Below are 19,482 nucleotides of genomic sequence, written 5' to 3' on the forward strand. Positions count from 1 at the left end.
CCGTCTGCAATTCGAAACCACCAGCCACTCTGCTCGACCAAGGCTTTACGTGACAGTAGAGTTCCAGTCTCGGGAAACTCCCAGAGCAGTTCTACCTTGTCCTCTAGGGTTGCGGTGAGTTGGAATTGACTCAATGGCAGTGAGTTTGGTTTTGAATGTGTACCAGGCACTGCTATGTTTTACAGATTTGGGGCATTATTACCCTCGTTTATCGCTTTGGCTAGCTTTCTCAAGACACTCACAATGAACAGTTGTTATTTTTTCCGCACCGCCCCCCCCCCCCGAAATCCAGTAAGAGAAATGCCTTTAGCATCCCCCAAAACGTCTGCGATGACCTTTTAGCCTACTTTGCTTGGACCAGAGCCATTGCTTGGATATATTTTGTCTTCAGGAGCAGATTAGTAGAAGCATGTTTCATCTCCTGTTGCAGTTCTTACAAGAAATGCTTTTGGATCTCTAACCCACTTGTTTTGCCTGCACCTGATCCGAGCACCCATAGAGCACAAGCCATTTGCTCAACCCTGGTTTTTCCGTCAACGGTCCATGAGCTGAACCTGTTGAGATGTCCGTGGTGTTGGCTATTGTTTCTGCTGCTAACTGCTGGTTCTCTTCAACTGGGGCACAAGCAAGATTGAATGTCTCTGCATGATGTGAGTGGTCCGCCACATGGGCTTCCCCTTCAGCATCATCTTGTGCCTGCTGAAAACAAGTTTTCCATTTATAAACTGCTGCCTTCTTTGGGAGAGCAACTTTTCCTAACACATCAGTGATTTTACTGCTCTTCCTTCCAAGCTTCACTGTAAATTCTTGCTTTCCAAAAATGAGGAGCTGATGCCGGGGGCTTAGGTGGAGAGCAAATGTTTGGAGAATGATGAGGGCAATGAATGGACAAATGTGTTTTACACAGTTGATGTATGTATGGAGTGTGGTAAGCATTGTATGAGCCCCGAATAAAATGATTTTAAAGAAAGAAAGAAAGCTAACTTCTACAGAAAAAAAATAAATTCTTGCTTCAATTAGAGCAGAATTCCTGTCACTCTGTTAGGGACGCTTTTCAAATGGTACCTTATCCTTCTCACACCTCAAACTAGATCCTGCTCAGACAAGCTCCCATATCAAGTTGGTATGAGTTTATTTTGGTGGGGAAAATTTTGAAATTCAAAATAATAATATTTAGAATTTTAATAAGCCACATTTTCTGCGGACTTTTCGAAGACCCCCTCCTACGTTTGTGTACTACATACACACACATTTAAATGCAAGACCTGTATTTAACACCTGAACTTTTAAAATGTTCTAGACTGGAGCCCTTTACAGCGCTCGTAGGACAACTTCTAAGGACACATTTCTCCACTTGATGTAACCTTAGAACCGTTATTCCAAAACTGCCCTGTGCTCCCAGGAGCCCTGGCGGCACAGTGGCTTGTGTGTCGGGCTGTTCACGGCAAGGTCAGCAGCTCAAACGGCCAGCAGCTCTGCAGACCTATGAGGCTTCCTGCTCCCATAAAGAGTTACAGTCTCTGAACCCCACAGGGCCAGTTCTACCTACCCTATGCTACAGTGCCACTGAGTTAGAATCCTCTCAAAGGCTGAGAGTTTGATTTCTGAGAGTGTTGTGGAAGCAGGCTGTGGACGGGCTGCTGGGTTTGAAGTACTGACTCTTGGATTAGCAGCCAAGCATTGAGAGACTGCACCCCAGGGCTCCTGTGTCCCACCTAATGCTGTGATTTTGCCCATCTCCTTATCAGCGGACTCTGCTGTGAGGCTCCAGTGTGAAATGTCAGCTTTATGCTTGAGGACACTTAGCTGAAATACAAGGAAGCTTCAAAGAGTTCGTGAAAATTCCGTGATCTTTAAATTCCACTTTTCTGCCTCCTTTGAAGCCCCCTAAATGTTCTGCTGTGTACACTTTCTCGATTTTATTTATTTATTGTGTGTGAGTGTGTATGTATGTACCTTCCACAACAGCAATGAACTGTTTGTTTGTTTTTTAACCTGTGCTGTTGCAAATGACTACTGTCTTTATAATGTATATAGTCCTCACTTCATGGTACCAGAGACTTCCTAGATTGGATTTTGTTTGTTTTAGTCTATTCTGAAAGTGTCTTTCTCTGAAGATGAACTGATATTAAAGTTTTATCTTAGCTACCTAAGAAATAGCAAGAGGATTTATATAGATTACCATCGGGATAAATTCAACAAGAGCTTAAATAAGTATACATTTAAAAAGAAGGTTTTGAAAATATACATATATGCAATGGAATATTACTCAGCCATAAAAAGGAATGGCTGTCTGCTACATGTTACCAAATGTATTTTGAAAACATGCGGATTCGAATAGATCAACCACAAAAGGACAAATATTGTCTGATCTGACTTGTGTGAATTACTAATGTCTAGGTGGTTACTGGGGTGAGTGTGGGGAAGGGAGAAAGGGGAGTCCCTGCCTGGAAGGCACTGTGTTTCTATTAAAAATAATGCAGACTTTTGGAAGCCCATGATAGCGATGGGTGCACAGCATAGCGAGCGTAATTAAGGACATTGGACTTTATGTGGACATGTCCACATAAAAAGATGTTTTGAAATCGCAAGTATTTTGTCATATATATAAGTTTTCAAGGCTATACATCTTTGCAGAGTAGACAGTCTCATCCTTCTTCTCTGGAGCAGCTGGTGGGTTTGAACCTCCAATCTTGTGCCACCAGGCTCCTGTATATATAGAGTTACCACAATTAAAACAAAATTGTAAAGAATGTTCTGTTGTGAGAAGTGAAGAATATTATTTAAAAGGTCCCCCCCCTTAAACTGTATCATGAAGCATTCTATGTTGTATCTTTAAAAATAATTTTTAAAGACTTTTTAAAAACCTATAGTGCAGCTTGCTTCAATAAGGACAAAGTCAAGCCCAAATAACTATGTCCAGAGGTCTTGATCCGTAGGTAAATGGGACCTCAGAAGGGTTTCTTTTCCCAAGACCACACAGTTAAAGGCAGAGCCAGGACCAAGCAGCTATGGAGCAAAGCAAACAGAATATTTTATTCTTAAGTGGGGATATTTTTCACTCTCATTTTAGGAACAAATGCTTCCTTAGGGCTGTAGGTGCAGATTGACGGGGGAGTGGCTATCAGGATGCACTCAACATGAGCTTAGACTTCAAAATAAGTGAACATTTTTAAGAGAATGGGTTATGCCAGTGGGTTATGCCTTGGGCTACGAACTGCAAAGTCAACAATCCCAAACTACCAGGCATTCCTCCAGAAGACAGGTCAGGTTTTCAACTTCAGTAAAGAGCTCTGAAACCCACAGGGACAGTTCTCCCCTGCCCCAGGAGTCAGAATTGGCTCCATGGCAGTGAGGTTTGGGTTATTCTGATCCGATCAGAGAGCTGGGATTTCAGTGCCGCTCACGAGAGGTATAGAGAAAGCCAGAGTTCTTTTGAGCACCAGAGATGCTCAAAAGATAATCAGATTGCTCAAACCATAATCAGATTTTCACTGGAGGATAAAGATAGAGGCAGTTGTGTAAGCAATTTTAAAGCAGGTTTTTATTTACATGGCAAAAATACTTTACGGGCCTCCTCGAGCTGCAGAAATATCAAAGTCAATTACAAATGTTTGTTTTGTCAAGAGTGCAGACCAGTGATGAAAGAATCGGATTTACTGGTTGGCATCGTCATCGTGAGTCCCAGAAATGAATTGGCATTGTGTACGTCCTTCTTCAAAAGGAACACCGATGTGTGATGTGTTTTCTTTCTTTTTCTAGCCAAGGACCCTTGTCATCCATTCGAGCCGTCATCAAGAGATGTAAGTGTGTTCTCCTGCGCGGTGTCTTCTTCTCTAACGATCTGAAAAGATGAGTGTTAGATTTCCAGGAAGTGATTTGCATTTAATGAATCTTACTAAGAACTCAAGGGGAGTAGCTTCTTCTAAGGAGTAATAAACATATTTCAGGCAAGCAGCTAGTTTTTCAACTTTTTAAGAAAACTTTCATTTATTGATAAATAAGCTATTTTGTCAGAACAGTATTTTTCTGACTGAGCTATGCTGTTTATTAAAGAATTGGGGCAGTCTAACCAATTTCTATGATTTAATATGTTTCATGTAATTCTTTTCCATCAGTAGAAACATCGGATGGGGTTTAAAGATAACACAGCCTGTCCTCTTTGTTTCATTGACTTCCATGGGTTCTGTACGTAAAATTTTAATTTAACTGTTTAAATTCCAATGGAATTATATTAACATTTACAAATAGAGGATACAAGTGCTATGAGTAGATTTCCCTCCAAATTAATACACCCCTGCTTCTTCTCTCTACCTCTTAATTAAAGCTTGAAAATTTTGAAACGTGCAGGACTTTAATACTCTTTTTAATGAATTGCTCTGGAAAAAAACAAAACACCTTCCCAAGAAAGACATAGATTACCAGTTATGGAAAACAAAAACAAAACAAAGAAAGCACTTTAAATATTTTAGATATACTTTGCATTATTTGAGCTATCAAGCCACCATCCTAAGTAGAATGCAGGCTATTTTGCAAAACAAAATTTCTAAGATTTAGTATGAATTTTTAAAATTTGGTTTAAATTTAAGAATCGTTGGTAGTGCGGTGGTTAAGCACTCTGCTGCTAACCAAGTGATCATGATTCCGACCCACCAGCTGCTCCACAGTGGAAAGATGTGGCTGTCTGCGTCCATGAAGATCCCAAAACCAAACCTGCTGCCATCGAGGCAGTCCTGACTCACAGCAACACTCCACAGGGGTTTCTAGACTATAAATCTTTACGCAGCCAACAGCCTCATCACTCTCCTGAGGAGCAGCGGCTGGATTTCAACCTCCAACCTCACAGTTAGCAGCCCATCACCTGTCTTGGAATCTAGGCTACCCATAAGTCAGGAGCAGCCTGGATTTGAACCATTTCAGTGAAAAATTCAGAAAGTGGCAATACAGAAAGATAATCCACATTTCCCCATTCTGGGGTTTTTCTGTACTGGTGACCTATAAGGATGTGGGAATGCGCTCGCGCATGATGGAATGAATTGAGGTGTGACGAGTCACACGAGCTTCACATGCCTGGGCGCCTTAGTTATCCGGGGCTGCTGTAACAAATACTACAGTGTTTAGAGTTGAAGTTTACTTTCTCCCTGTTCCAGGAGGCTAAAAGCCCTGGGTCAGGGTGCTGGATCTATACGAAGTCTTTGACTTCTTTTGCTGGGTGGTCTTCCTGTGTCTGGACATCTCTCTTCATCCTCTTCCGCCTGATGCTCTGTCCATTCTGCATAGCTTGCTCCTTCTAAATCGACTTCAAGTACACTGAATACTGTTAACGTCCCCATTCACATCAAAAGAACCAATCTCCAAATGGGATTATAGTCTCAGCCGTGGGGACACAGGGAGGAGCCTTGGTAACGTAGTGATTACAAAGTCAGCAGCTCAAAACCACCAGCAGCCCTGAAGGAGAAAGATGAGGCTTTCTACTCCTGTGAAGAGTGACAGTCTTGGAAGCCCACAGGGGCAGTTCTACCCTGTCCTACAGGGTCTCTGTGAGTCGGAACTTGATGGCAGTGAATTTAATCTTTGGATGGTGACTAGGATTTGCAACACATATTTTGGGAGAAAACAACTTAATCCTATCAGAGCCCTTTAGGGGAAGAAAAATGGATGAGAGTGATTTTAAGTTAGAAAGTGGGGTCTAGAATCTAGGAAAGAATTTCTTGCTAGATTAGGGTGACCAGACGTCCCGCTTTGGGTGGGACAGTCCCGATTTTTAACAGGTTTTCCCGCGGTGTTTTAAAAAAGTCCCGGTTTTTGGAAAGAATACATGACCAGCTAGGGTATACGGTTTTCGGCTGCCATGTGGCTATTTCACCAGGATATGAGTTTTATCAATGGTGTCCCACTTTACCAATGTTAAAATCTGGTCACCTTATTGAGACATAATTTGAAGGCAAAGTTGTGAGAGTAGCTCCACACGTAGGCAATGTAGAGAATGACCAAAGATAAACTCCTGGGAATGTGTTGGGCCGTACATACCCTTAAGAACAATGAACACGTGGCTCTCTAAGCCCAGCTCCACTGAGGAGGAGGGTCTCCTTCACTGAGCCTGCTTCACTGAGCCTGCTGACTCCTGCCTCTGTTCCCTGCCATCTGATCTTACCTCCCTGTTGGACTTAGGCTCCCGTGAGTTGGAAGTGACTCATTGGCAATGAGTTTAAGTGAGTGTAAGTCAGAATCCATTCGTTGGGGATAGGGTTTTTTGGTTGTTGTTCTGTTAGGGATTATAATGTGGACCTGGCTTCCCATAATTCCTCCGAGGTAGATCTTGCTTTCCCCGAGGCCTCTGTACCATGAACAGCTTGGTGAAGGTAACTAAGGTTGGTCAAGACAGCTGGAAAAGAATGGCCCGGCTAAGAGGAAACCCAGGAGACTGGTGTTGGAGCTCGGAGGAGGAGGAGGAGGAGGAGGATTTGAGAGATGATGGTTAGGGCACTAATAAGTTTAGTGTTACAAGCATGGCCAAGCAGCAAAAAGCTGAAAATGGGCCACTGAGTGTTGTGCTTAGGGGCTCAGTAGAGTCCTTCGAGAGAGCAATTTCAGTAGACTGCTGAGGATAGAGAGGAGCCCTGGTGGTGTAGTGGTTACACATTGGGCTTCAATCCACAGGGTCAGCAGATTGAAACCATCACCCACTTCCTGGAAGCGAGACTGGCTTATTACTCCCGTAACAGTTACAGGCTCAGAAGTCACAGAGGCAGTTTAACCCCGCCTCAGAGGGTGGCTATGATCAGCATCAACTCGATGGCAGTGAGTGTGAGTTTTTGTTTCACTGGGCTGGGAACCCAGACATGGAGTTGAACATGAATGGAATCTTGAAGTCAGGGCAGCTGGCTTGTTGGAGACATTTGATGGTCAACAAAAGGGGTGGGAGGGGCTGTAGGTTGAGGAGGGAGCAGAATCAAGCAAGGGGGAAATTTGAACATGTTCTTGGGCTACTGAGGATGAGAAACACTGGAGGTGATTCCAGGTAGTGACAAGTCGACACCAGAGAGCTCGGACTGGAGCATTGCCTCAGCTGAGAAAGCAAGAAGACCTGCCTTTTCAGTTTTTTTACAACACGGTGCTCCAGTGGTTGAATGCTGGGCTACTAAATGCGAGGTTGGCAGTTCAAATCCACCAGCGGCTCCCCAGGGATAAGTTGAGGCTGTCTGCTTCCATAAAGAAACCCTATGGAGCAGTTCTCCTCTGCCCTATAGGGTCACTGTGAGTTGAAATTGACCCAATAGCAGTGGAATTGTTTTTGGTTGGCGTTTTTGTTTATTTGGTTGGTTGGTTGGTTGGTTGGTTGGTTGGTTGGCCTGACTTCAAAATTTGTACTCTTTGCCACTTGCCATCCTGCTTCTTTCTGTTGTCCCTGGTGACAGGCACCCCCCCCATCCCAAAACAATTGTTTTGTTTTTTTTAATAGTGTTATTGGCATATATTATTCACATATCATACAGTTCAAAAGTTCGATTATATTTAAAAGAATTCTATAATTTCCACCAGTGTCGTTGGTTGTTTGGTTTTAAGCACTCAAGAACTATTGGTTGATTGTTCTTCCTCAGGTTTGGGCCAGGGTAGACCGTCCGTGGGGCCCTGTACATACATTATGAAGAATGGCTGTGCTCTTTTCTCTTTTGCCTTGTTCTCTCATCTGATTAAGAGGTTGTGAATAATTTTGTTTTACCTTCTAGACTCAACTAACCCTACAAATAGAAAAAAAAAACACGTTCCAGGTTCTTTGAGAATGAGTTCTGCTTCCAGCCGAGATCCTTCTTTTTGCATTCATTCTTGTGAATCCTAAATATCTTTAATCAAATTTTTTCAAGTGACTAATGAGGAGCCTTGGTGGTGTAGTAGTTAATGTGTTGGCTGCAATCCCCATGATCGGCAATTCGAAACCAACAGGTCCTGGGGAGAAAGCCCAGGCTTTCTACTCCTGTAAATAGTTACAGTCTTAGAACCCCAGAGGGGTCACTATGAATCAACATTGACTTGCTGGCGGTGAGCTTTTTTTTTTTTTCATCGGGAATTACATAATTTTCCTTTCATTAACTTTTTAAAGAGAAAATTGATTAGGTTACATTGAATATATACTTAAATCAGGAACTGACTCAGAGGCATTACAGAGTAACACTCTGACTGGCATTGTTAACCTCGTTCAGTCCCGGGGCTTCATGGAGTGGGCACAAGGTCCAGCTGCAGGTGAACCCCGCCAGCTTCCTGGCTGCAAGGCCAGCGAGGGGCTTGCTCTTCTGCACAGATAGGCTTTCTGCCGTGTGAGATGCGGCTCTTTCGTGGTCTGTCCCAGTTTATGTAGTCAGTGATGTACTGTTCATTATTGTGATGTTCATGGACACCACAGCACGCATGCTTGTACTACAGTCGTTTCAGTGGGATCTTGGCAAGGATCAGGAGTCCTGGTCGTGGAGTGGGTTACATATTGGCCTGCTAACAGCAAAGTCAGCAGTTCAAAACCACCAGCCTCTCCTCGGGAGAAAGACGGGGCTTTCTACTCTCGTAAAGAATTAAGAATCCTGGAAACCTAGAGGGGCAGTTCTAGCCTGTCCAATGGTCACTATGAGTCAGAATCGGCACGGTGGCGGCGAGCTTTTTTTGTTTGTTTTTATTTTTTCAGCAAGGATGCTGTGCTATAATAATCCTTCGGTGTGTTTATTTATTTAGATACACATCAAATAAATAAATTTAAAGCCAGGACGAGCATGTAGCTCTGGTTCCAGAAGAGTCCAAATGATTCAAGGAGCTGATTTCTCCCAGCCTAAACGGACTGTGGCCCAGCACCTCTCGATCTCAGTGTTGTCATCTGCAGGGCTGAGTAGAGGGGCACTGAAAAAAAGAGGAAGGCCCTCAAGAAGACGAATTGACACGGTGGCGGCAACAGTGGGCTCAGGCCTGGGAACCAGTGTGAAGGTGGCGCAGGACCGGGCAGTGTTCGTTGTCGAAAGCACCTAACAACCGCAGAGTCTAAGTGGGATGGTCTCTGTGGCTCTCCGAGGCCTGTCATCCTGTTTTCTTTATTGGTGCTCAGTGTCAAAGCCCTATCTCAGCTGGTTTCCTGTAGGTTTCATGAGTTTACAACTCAGAGACTTTTTGTCTGACAGAAGGGACCCTTGCCTGGTCCTCCGCATCCTCACACCTGTTGCCCCTGCTTAGCTTCCTAAGTCAAAGATAACAGCCAGCGTGCGGCCTTGGGCCGGCGGAGTTCTGCACAGTTCTGTGTGGAGCCACCGTGGGTGAGGACCAACGCAAGGGCACCTAGCGACAACAATATGAACACGTTTTGTGTCCAGCGGAGTTTAAATATCTACAAATCTTTAGAAATGATTCTGTCACATGAAAGGATAACTTTCAACTGAATATACTGCCTTTAGACCACTGGGGCCGTAACCCAGAATGCTCAGCTGATGGCGGGAGTTACAGGAAGCACTGTGGTTGGCATCGACACTGGTGCAGATCTCAGTTCCGGTAACGCCTGCAGCAGATCTGTTCACTCAGGAACGTAAGAGTGTGATTGATAAACCAAAAGTAAAGATGAGCGAGAGGGAATTATAAGCTATGACGTGAAAAGCCAGAGCATCTCTAGCTATGGGATGTGTTCAACCCAGACATTCTGTCCCAATTGTTCTCCAAGGATGGAAAGGGAAAAGAGAGTTTATAAAAGACAGGTGATTGAAAAGAAGCATTCGGAGTAGGGGAAGGGAGAGCAGTGGGCCTTAGGACCCAGGGAAGGGCCTACCCTTCCACTCCCCACCCTCTCCCCTTCCAGAGTAGTAGCACACCCCTCTGCCAGCAGGTCCTATTGTGACCACCTCTGGTGTGAAGTGGCAGGACCAGGTTAAAAGCCATGGATTTCAAAGAATATTACATGGACTACTGAATTGCCTTGTTAAGTATTTCTCTTGTTCCTTCACATTTTCCCATTGATCTTGACTGGAGCAGCAAATTGATTTTGTAAAATTGCTCTTAGATTTTTTAAAATGTGTGTGTGTGTGTGTGCGTGCACGCGTGTGCACCGTGGTTCCAAACCACAGGCAGCATGGTTGGAGGAGTCCCTGAGTGGAGCAAATGGTGGGTGCCCGTGGCTGCTAACCCACAGGTGGAAGTGTGACACCCAGGGATACCGCAGAAGAAAAGCAAGCCATAGGAAGCCCGATGGGGCGCACCTTCCTTGTGACAGACAGGGTGTCCATCAGTCCGACCTGGGGGAGACGTGTGTGGCTCTCCTGGTCTCTACAGGCAGCAACAGATTGCTGCCCACTCCGTGACTGTGTTTCCTCGACTTTCGTTTCCCTCCAAGTGTGCAGAGCGGGGAAAGGCCTGCGAGGCAGTCTTCCTTTTAGAGCACAGGCAGTTAGGGTCACTTTTTGTCCCTTCCTTTCTTCCTCTGTAACCCCTTCTTTCTTTCCTGTAGCACTCATGAATAGTGCACAGCCAAAATGTCCCGTGAAAGAGGTATGTCTGTGACAACACGATGTCTTGGTAAAGGGCTGTGCCTGTGGCCTGGCTTCGGTGGTGGTAGTGGTGGTGGTGTGGTTGTCGCACATTCGGGTGAGCCTCTATCTTCGCGAAACCATTCTTCCGAGTCAGAAGCACCGCGCACCGCTTTCGCCCCTCTGCCCTCTTTGGTTCCGGTAGACAAAACTCGCCTCAGCTTGGTCTCACTTTTGGTTAAGCAGGTAGCAGTCTGGCAGACCGGTTGGTGGCATGGATAGAGAGAGGATCCCCTTTGATGGGAGCTCTAGAGTGAGGGTTCCAGTGTGAGGGGCCTGCTCTGCGCACCCCGCTTAGCCTCAGCCTCAGCCCAAATCCCACCTCCACCGGCCTCCCGGCCATGGCAGCTTCCTAGTCCCACAGGAGCAAAAACCCATCAGGAGGCAGGGAGAAAAGATTCCTACCTCCAAGCCTTCCCAATCAGAGCTGGAAAAGCAAGGGTACTGGAGACATAGTAAGGCAACGGGTAGAGATAGTATATCGACAAAACGCTTGCGTGCATTCATCTTGACAGTTCTTGTTATGTTTGTTCATTTGTTTCCCCAAAAATGAGAAGTCTTCAGAATATGCTCCTTGGAAATGGGGGTGATGCCCTCTCTCTCTTACACAAAAACTGACCTCATGGGGGCTGTATTTTCCGAGTCATCTGAGGAAGACTTGGTTTACTTCTAAAATAAAACTTGGAAAACAATTTAAACCATCTGGCTGTTGTCATTTGAGCCTTGTGGAAATTCCCCATTATCTTTTCATTCCGTCTTTCCACGAACTGTTTGAAGCCCTCGTATATAAAATAAGTGTACCACATAGTTATAATAGTCATTTCAATTTTTTGACTTTTATTACTACACTCATACCTTGTATAATAAAATAAAGGTTATGATTACTCAGAAAAATTAGAAAATCATAGATAAAAATTTGACCACTTCTATTCTCTTGATAATAGTAATAAACATCATAAAAGTATCACCTCTTGGGTAAATAGGCATTAAAAAAACCTTTTCTGCCTGTTGTTATTTTATGCTATTTTCCTATGCAATTCCAATATAGAATGATAATTTTATGTCAAAACAAAAGATCACTTTCATTTCCTTTTCTAATTATTGATTTAAAATGAATGCAGTCTACAACTTTTGAGAGTTTATATGGTGTCAGGTATAAACTAACTTAATTTCAGTAGAGGACACTAGAAAAATGTAAGCTTTTCTTGACTGTACTAATTTTGAGGTAAAACACTTTTTCTTTCTTTCTGTAGCTTCTCGGACTGCTACTCAGAATGAGCTGCATCGAGATAGAAGGTACGGCTCTATTTACAATAGAGGACATATATCCTATTAATAATTGAAATAAAGCTTTGTCATCCGCTAGCAAGTTAAATAGTTCTCTTTCATAAGCCATGTATTACTGTGTTCTGTCTCGTGACTACATTACCTGAGACAACAGGCCTGAAAATACTCTTTTGGCTGTTATTATTTACTGAAGTCCATTTTTTAAATGTTTATTAAGCAACTGCTATATATAAAGTATTGTTGTAACTCCTTCTGAAATAGACGTTGTGCCTCGTGCTACTTAGTAAATGCCACTGGGTAGATGGCAGGACAGAGAATTGAGTGGAGGGGTGGAGGCGAGGGGGAGGCAGGCAGGCCGGAGGGTTTGCTGTGTGGATAGATGGCTGGTGAGAGCAGGGAGGAGGGAATGAATGGGTAGATGCAAGGAAGAACCACCACTCTGTTGGCAGATAGGTGGATGGACAAACAGAAGGATGGAAAGGTGAGTATGTAGGTAGCTAGATGAATGATTGGCGGATAGATGGATGGATGTTTATGAGACATGCTCTCTGCTTTCATGTTTCTTATAGAGTAATTAAGCACGAGGACTTCAATGTCACATAGAACCAAGTTCAAATACTGACTTCATTACCTTTCCAACATTTAATCTGGGGCACAGCTACGTTACCTTTCTAAAATTCTGTGTCCCCATCTGACATGTGTGTCTCATCAGACCTCTTCACAAGGTTACCGTAGGATTAATGCACATAAAGTGCTTAACACGTGATAATTTGTAAGTCCTCATTGGGTTAGACAAAAACTATAACCCGAGGTTCTTAGGAAAGGAAATTCAAGTATAATCAAAGATCCTGCTCTATTGTTTCACAAATGCGTAGGTGTGTGCAAGGATGCACACTTAAAAAAATGATGGCAGTGTTCTTTCACTTTTTACATCTCAGAGAAAGTATAAACTGGTCTCAGCACCCTTGAGAGTCAGATAAGAAAACTGAGACTCAGGGAGGCTGACTGATTTGCTCAGGGTCACACACTTGATATTTTTTTAATAAGGAATCAGGTTGAAGATAAAATATAAAAACTGAAAATGTAGAATTAGGTTTAGAAAACGATACAAAAAATTTCCCAACTCAAGCAGAAAACAATGTTTTGAGAATGGTGATGGCAATAAATGTACAAAGGTGCTTGACACAATGGATGGATGTGTAGATTGTGATGAACTAGTTGTATGAGTCCCTAATAAAATGATTTTATATATATATATATATATATATATATATATATATATATCCCAAAATCACTATTACCCGCTAGAGCATTCAAGATGAACTATCAAATCATGTCGAAAACGGTCAGCTCTAAACACGTCAAGGTAGCTTCGGCTTGAAGCACACAGGTAGAGAGCGGCAGAAGAGAATAGGAGAGTCTGGTGGTCATTTTTGTTTCAGATTGTGCGCTTCACAAAAGCAGAAAGCCATGCGGTTCCATTGGGTTAGTGCGTTTTTCTACTGTAGTATGCATGAGAGGGCTTCGAAGGGCTTGTGGGGAAATTCCATGCATGATCTCTTAATCTGACTTTCCATAAACTTTGTGAAGCCCCCTTGATTTTGCCTTTGTACTGTAGGCCAGATCAACAGAATTCTGGAAAGAGGAGAGTTGCTATGGGTCTAAGTTGGTCTTTAGGAGTCCTTGGGCGATGCTTAACAGTTAAGCCCTTGATTAATAACCAAAACTCAGATGGTCCAACCCCACGCAAAACCATCTTGGAAGAACTGCTTAGTAATCTGTTCCCAGAAGCTCAGAGCTTTGAAAGCCCCCTCGGGAGCTGCTCTGCCCTCCACACTGGGGGCTGCCCTGAGTCCAGTTGGCAGCAGCGGGGGACTGGCAGTTAGCCTTCTCCACCAGGGCAGGACTCGATGTACTAGGGTCCTGCTTGAACTTGTGGAGTGCCACCTGTCCCCTCGAGGCTGCCTTTAGCGACAGCCTGGGCTGGGCAGGTAGGTCATTTCTGACGATGTGGCCGTTGCAGGGTAATGCCTGTGGGTGACTGAGTGGTTCTCTAAGTCTGTTGCTTGTCTCCAGGCCCTCATTGCTGCTTCTGTTTGCAGGCGCCCAGAGATCACCATCGTCGCAGCTGAGCCTCTGAGACCCACCTCTTGGTTCCCGGGGGGGCCGTCCCCAGCATTGGGATTTCCACCACCTTCTTCCGGTGGCCCGTGGAGGCCCAGCGAGCTGATCCCCGCTGAGGTGAAGGAACATCATTTTGTCTCCTCCCTCTTTTTTGTTTTAAACAAACTTCCAAGCTGAGAGCCGTGAGACTTGCTAGCCCCTTGCTGATTTGCCCGTGGAATTGTCTAAAAGCTTCCTTCTCTCACGTACAGCTTCCACCTTCTTATGAGCAAGTCATCAAAGAGATCAACCAGGTTCAAGTGAACACGACGAACAATAACAATGCCACTGCCTTTCCCAGGCACACGGTCACATCCGCAACTCAGACGGACTTTGCAGAAGAAATAGACAACCATCTGCCTCAAAGTAATGCGTGGGGCGGGCCGCGGGGGGGCGGTGTTGGGGTTTGCCCTTCCTTCCCCTGGCATACTGTTCCAGAGGCTCCCAGCCTTTGAAATGATTTGGCCATGTGTGCATAATTCATGGGGCTCTGCTTCTTAATCGAGGGGCGCCGTGATTGCACTAGTAGATCATCCTCCAACTCATGGCTTCACCCCCCGGTGCACAACACAAAAACCTCATCTGTTTAACCCAAGGCTGCCTGTTCCTGCGGCTGCCCCCTATTCCCATGGAGAAGGAGGTGCTAGCTAGCCACCAAAATGGAGTGGGATCCTGAGGACGGTTGTCCCGTTAGCCTTGAAAACAGCTTTGTGTTAGGACAACGGAGGTGAGCGGCTTTGGGGAAGTCCAGGAAAGGAAATGATGGGCATTTTGGCAACTGAAGAGAAATGGCTTGTGTGAAAAGTATCCTGAGGTCCAGGAACGTGATCTCGAAATTCAGTGCCTTTGAGTTGATGCTGAATCATGGCCACCCCATAGACCACGGTGGGACTGCCCCTGTGAGTTTCCAATACGTCTTCATGGGAGTTTCAGGGGTCTGCCAGTATTGTGAAAATGCTTTAAAATATCATCAAGTAAATATTTGTTCTATGGGTCATTATGACTTGAAGAATATTCCTCCAGGAAACTCAGTCCAGCATTTCCCCAGTGTGATTCTGGAATTCGATTCTGTGTGTGTTTGCTTAATGAAGGAAATAATCTCTTTATAGTCCCTGTGTCTATTGAGAAAACACGCTTATCTTTGATGTTGTTGGGTCCCCCCCCTCTCGTAGCATTGTAACTTCCTTGCACCTTTTTCTTCCTGTCAGCACTACAGTCACCTCTGAAGCCTTCCCCAGCAGTTACAACCAATGCGGCACCTCTGATAGTCTTTGATACTCCTGAGGAGCAGACTTGTCCAGAAACCCTCAGTGCCCCAAGATGTCCAGTGCCAAGGCCAAGATCAAAAGGCAACCTCAGGCCAGTCGCCAGAAAGACTCACATTAAAGAGCCAGGCCCCCAGAAAACTAGTGACCGGGTCGCAGACGGTGCCCCACCGCCAAGCCAGCCTCAGTCCCTGTTGGATGGTAACGACTTGGACAGCCAGGTGGTGGCGAACACGATGAACACAGAACGAAGCCAAAACAGCATTGTCTCAAGAGTCCAAGCATTTGAGGGTCAGATCAATACAGAAACCTCAGGACTGCCGAAGAAACCAGAGATTGCTCCCCGCACAGTCCCCCCACGGCCTGGGGTTTCCTCGGGGAAACCCGCAGTGGCTCCCAAGCCAGCTGCCAGCAGAGCTTCTGGCGAATGGGACTCCTGGACAGAAAACAGACTCAAGGTGGCCCCCCGGGAAGGATCCAACCCACACCCCCCACCTCAAGAAGCAGGCAGCATCCCACTAACCAAACCCGAATTGCCAAAGAAACCAAACCCTGGCCTTACTCGAAGCGCTAATCCTGAGCTGCTCAGGGGAGGGGCCACAGCCAAGGGCCCAGACGGCGGGAAGAAAGCCCCGACTCCTGCCCCTCGGCCTTTGTTGCCCAAGAAATCTGTTTCCTTGGAAAATACCACCTGCCTTTCACCGAAACCAGCCACTACCCCTCCCGGGCTCTCAGCGGCTTCACAAGCCAAAGCCTTCAAGTCCCTGGGAGAAGGGCCCCCTGCTGGGCCCCTGGGCCCACTCTCACAAAGCCAGTCCCTGGGGGACATCGATCTCATCAGCTTTGACGATGAAGTGTTACCCAGCCCGTTGGGGCGCCTGGCTGAAGAACCTAGCAGTTCAGAGATGGTTCTGGGTGAGTGCGCTCAGAAGTGGAGGAGACGCCACTTGCTGTGTTCGTTTGCAGAGCTCTGGTGGCGTCCTGGTTACACATTGGGCTGCCACCTGCAAGAGGAGCCCATTGAACCCCCAGCTGCCCCACGGGGGAAAGAAGGGGCTTTCTGCCCCCGCAGAGAGTTAGAATCTCAAAAGCTCATGGGGGGGGGGTGCATTTCTACCCTGTCTGACAGGGTCGCTATGAGTGGACATGACTCGATGGCGGTGAGCTTTAGCCTCCAGTAATTGAGGTGTGAGTGTGCACTGCTCTGTGCATGTGTGTAGACTGGGAGAAACAGGGACAGAGACGAGCTGGGGTGGCTTGGACACAGTGGGAGCAGAAACTATGACGTGGGGAGATGAGTCCCAGCGAAAGAAGGGATCCACAGAGGGAAAGGCAGGAAGTGAATACAGAAATGCAAAATGTGCAAATGCACCCTTAATTCACTGGTACTCTTAGAACCAGCTGCCATGGACTCTCAGTGGCCCCATCTGACAGCATAGGATTGCTAAATATATTTTTAGCTAATATATTTTTTTTAACTTTTTTTGTGTGAATTGGGTAAAGCTTAGCAGAGCAAATCAGTCTTCCTTTCAACAATGCATACCCACTTTGTGTCCAGATTGATTGGAATCCCTGTTATATAACATCACTTATCCTACTTCCTCCATGTTTCCTGTTTCGATTCTACCCTCTTTCTTTTTAAAAAAATCATTTTATTGGGGGCTCATACAACTCTTATCACAATCCATACATACATCAATTGTGTAAAGTACATTTGTACATTCATTGCCCTCATCATTCTCAAAACATTTGCTCTCCACTTAAGCCCTTGGCATCAGATCCTCATTCCCCCCTCTTTCCCCGTTCCCCCTCCCTCATGAACCCTTGATAACTTAAATTATTAAAGAACAAAAAATCATATCATTGTGTACTCACCTCCCCAATACTATTGCTGAAGACAAATGGGTGCATAAACAAATGTGGTGAAGAAAGCTGATGGTGCCCAGCTGTCAAAAGATATAGATAGTATTTGGGGTCTTAAAGACTTGAAGGTAAACAAGCGGCCATCTAGCTCAGAAGCAACAAAGCACACATGGAAGAAGCACACCAGCCTGTGTGATCATATGGTGTTGATGGGATCAGGTATCAGGCATCAAAGACCAAAAAATCATATCATCGTGAATGAGGGGGAGTACGGAGTGGGGACCCAAAACCCATTTGTAGGCAACTGGACATCCCCTTAGGGAAGGGTCGTGGGGAGGAGATGAGCCAGTCAGGGTGCAATGTAGCAACAATGAAACATACAACTTTCCACTAGCTCTTAAATGGTTCCTCCCCCTCACCCACTATCATGATCCCAATTCTACCTTACAAATCAGGCTAGACCAGAGAATGTACACTGGTACAGGTAGGAACTGGAAACACAGGGAATCCAGGACAGATGATCCCTTCAGGACCAGTGATGAGAGTGTCCATACCGGAAGGGTGGAGGGAAGTGGAGTAGAAAGGGGGAACCGATTACTGGGATCTTTATATAACCTCCCTGGGGGACAGACAACAGAAAGTGAAGTCAGATAGTATATGATATGACAAAATAATAATTTATAAATTATCAAGGGTTCTGCCTTCTTTCTTAACCATCCCTGCCTCCTGAACTTTGTGCTTTGTCAAATGCTGCCTTTTGTGTCTCAGATAGTTGACTCTTCTGAGGAGTGAGTCCCTCCTTACTATTATTGTAAGACCTGTCTATTGTTCAGCTGCATATTGAGCTATGGGGGTGAGTCATTTTCAGACCTGAAACATCTGTGGCAGAGGGCCATTGTCTCAGGGAGTCCACCAGTCTCTATCTAACCAGTGAGCCTAGTCCTTTTTTGAATGATTTTGAGTTCTGCTCCACATGTCTCTCCCCGTCTATTGAGAACCTTGTAATATGATCCCTTTCAGAGCCCTTGGTAGTGGTGACCAGGCACCATCCAGCTCTGGCCTCTGGTGAGATCCACTGGGCCACTTAGTCTGCCACACTAAGTGTTGCTTTGTGTCTTCAATGTTGCTCACTTATCTTTGCTCCAGATGGAGAAAGGCCCATAGTGGCAACCACAGGGGGCCGTTCACAGGCTTTTAAGACCCCAGTTGTTCGATTTCTCCCGTGGGAAGTACTTCTCTTCATGGCTTCCCACGAGAAAGAATTCACACCGAAGCCTGGTCTGTGATCCAACTGGGTTTTTATGAAGGACGGAAGAGGTTTCAGGTTTCACAGTCTCTGAACACCCTCATGGGACTGTGCACCCACATATGGTGGCCTGGGGCCAGAAAAGCCGAGGCACGGCCAATTGGAAAGCAGCGAAGCAGCGAAAGAAAAGGGCCCGGTGGGTGGTCTCAAGGTCCCGATGTTTAGGCCCTTTGTCTGGGAGGCGTGATTGAAGGTATTGGTTGACCCCATTGGCTGAATTGAGCCCACCTGGCCTACTTTGGGCCAATCTAGGTGTCCTGGCTCAAGGGAAAGGGGGTGGGGCTGAACTTGGAGCATGCCCCTCAGACATCCCTGCTCTGGCTACCTAACACAGTCACCTCCCAGTGACAGATCTTTGGGACTAGGCTGTCGTCTTATGAAGGCAGGTTGCTACCTCGCCCTCCCTCAGGGAGCAGCCGATGGGTTTGAACCATCAACGTCTGCTCCATTCAAAACTCACTGCTATGGAGTCGGTTCTGACTCATAGTGATCCTGTTAGGGCTGGGTAAACAGCCCCTCTGGGTTTTTGAGACTGCAGATCTCTCTGGGTACAGAAAGCCTCACTGTTCTCCCGATGGGGGGGTAGGTTTGGTTTACTGGCTTTGCAAGCGCCTCTGTGCCCCCACAGTTTCTCCATGACTATCCTAGGAGTGAGCAGAGAGCAGTTTGGGGCCATTAGACATTCCCGTGTCACATTGAAAGGATATAGGGGGTTGGAGAGAGACAACATTATGGCGGGGTGGGGGGGCGAATGTTCAAGAACAAGGGTTAATCGTCTCACGGCTCTAGGAGCTACAAGTCCAAAGGCAGGACTTGAGTTCTAGAGGAAGGCTCCTCTGTCTTTCAGTCATGGGCTTGCAGACTCATCTCCCTCTGTCTTCACATGGCATCTCGCCTGATACCAATGTGTGCCTTGTCCATTTTGATTTTGTATGGCATCTCTCAGGGATTTGGTTTAAGGCCCACCCAATTCTGGCATCAAGGATCCCTGCTGTTGGAAGAAATAAGGCTTTCTACTCCAGCAAAGAGGAACGGTCTGGAAGCCCACAGG

General features: G+C 45.8%; 1 protein-coding gene across 5 annotated transcripts in view; it reads left to right on the forward strand.

Annotated features, from left to right (window-relative positions):
- The window catches only part of SH3D19 (SH3 domain containing 19), a 232,486-nt gene that overhangs the window by 151,654 nt on the left and 61,350 nt on the right, over nt 1-19,482 (forward strand). For 3 of the 5 annotated variants that reach the window (XM_075543706.1, XM_075543704.1, XM_075543708.1), the window contains exons 3-7: nt 3,763-3,803; nt 11,801-11,843; nt 13,937-14,075; nt 14,210-14,363; nt 15,206-16,177. In XM_075543706.1, the coding sequence (XP_075399821.1) occupies nt 3,763-3,803; nt 11,801-11,843; nt 13,937-14,075; nt 14,210-14,363; nt 15,206-16,177 (1,349 nt within the window). The remainder of the gene's footprint in view (nt 1-3,762; nt 3,804-11,800; nt 11,844-13,936; nt 14,076-14,209; nt 14,364-15,205; nt 16,178-19,482) is intronic. The other 2 variants (XM_075543707.1, XM_075543705.1) reach the window with 1 other exon arrangement.

Source organism: Tenrec ecaudatus, chromosome 3, assembly GCF_050624435.1.
Source record: "Tenrec ecaudatus isolate mTenEca1 chromosome 3, mTenEca1.hap1, whole genome shotgun sequence".
Classification (NCBI taxonomy): Eukaryota; Metazoa; Chordata; class Mammalia; order Afrosoricida; family Tenrecidae; genus Tenrec; species Tenrec ecaudatus.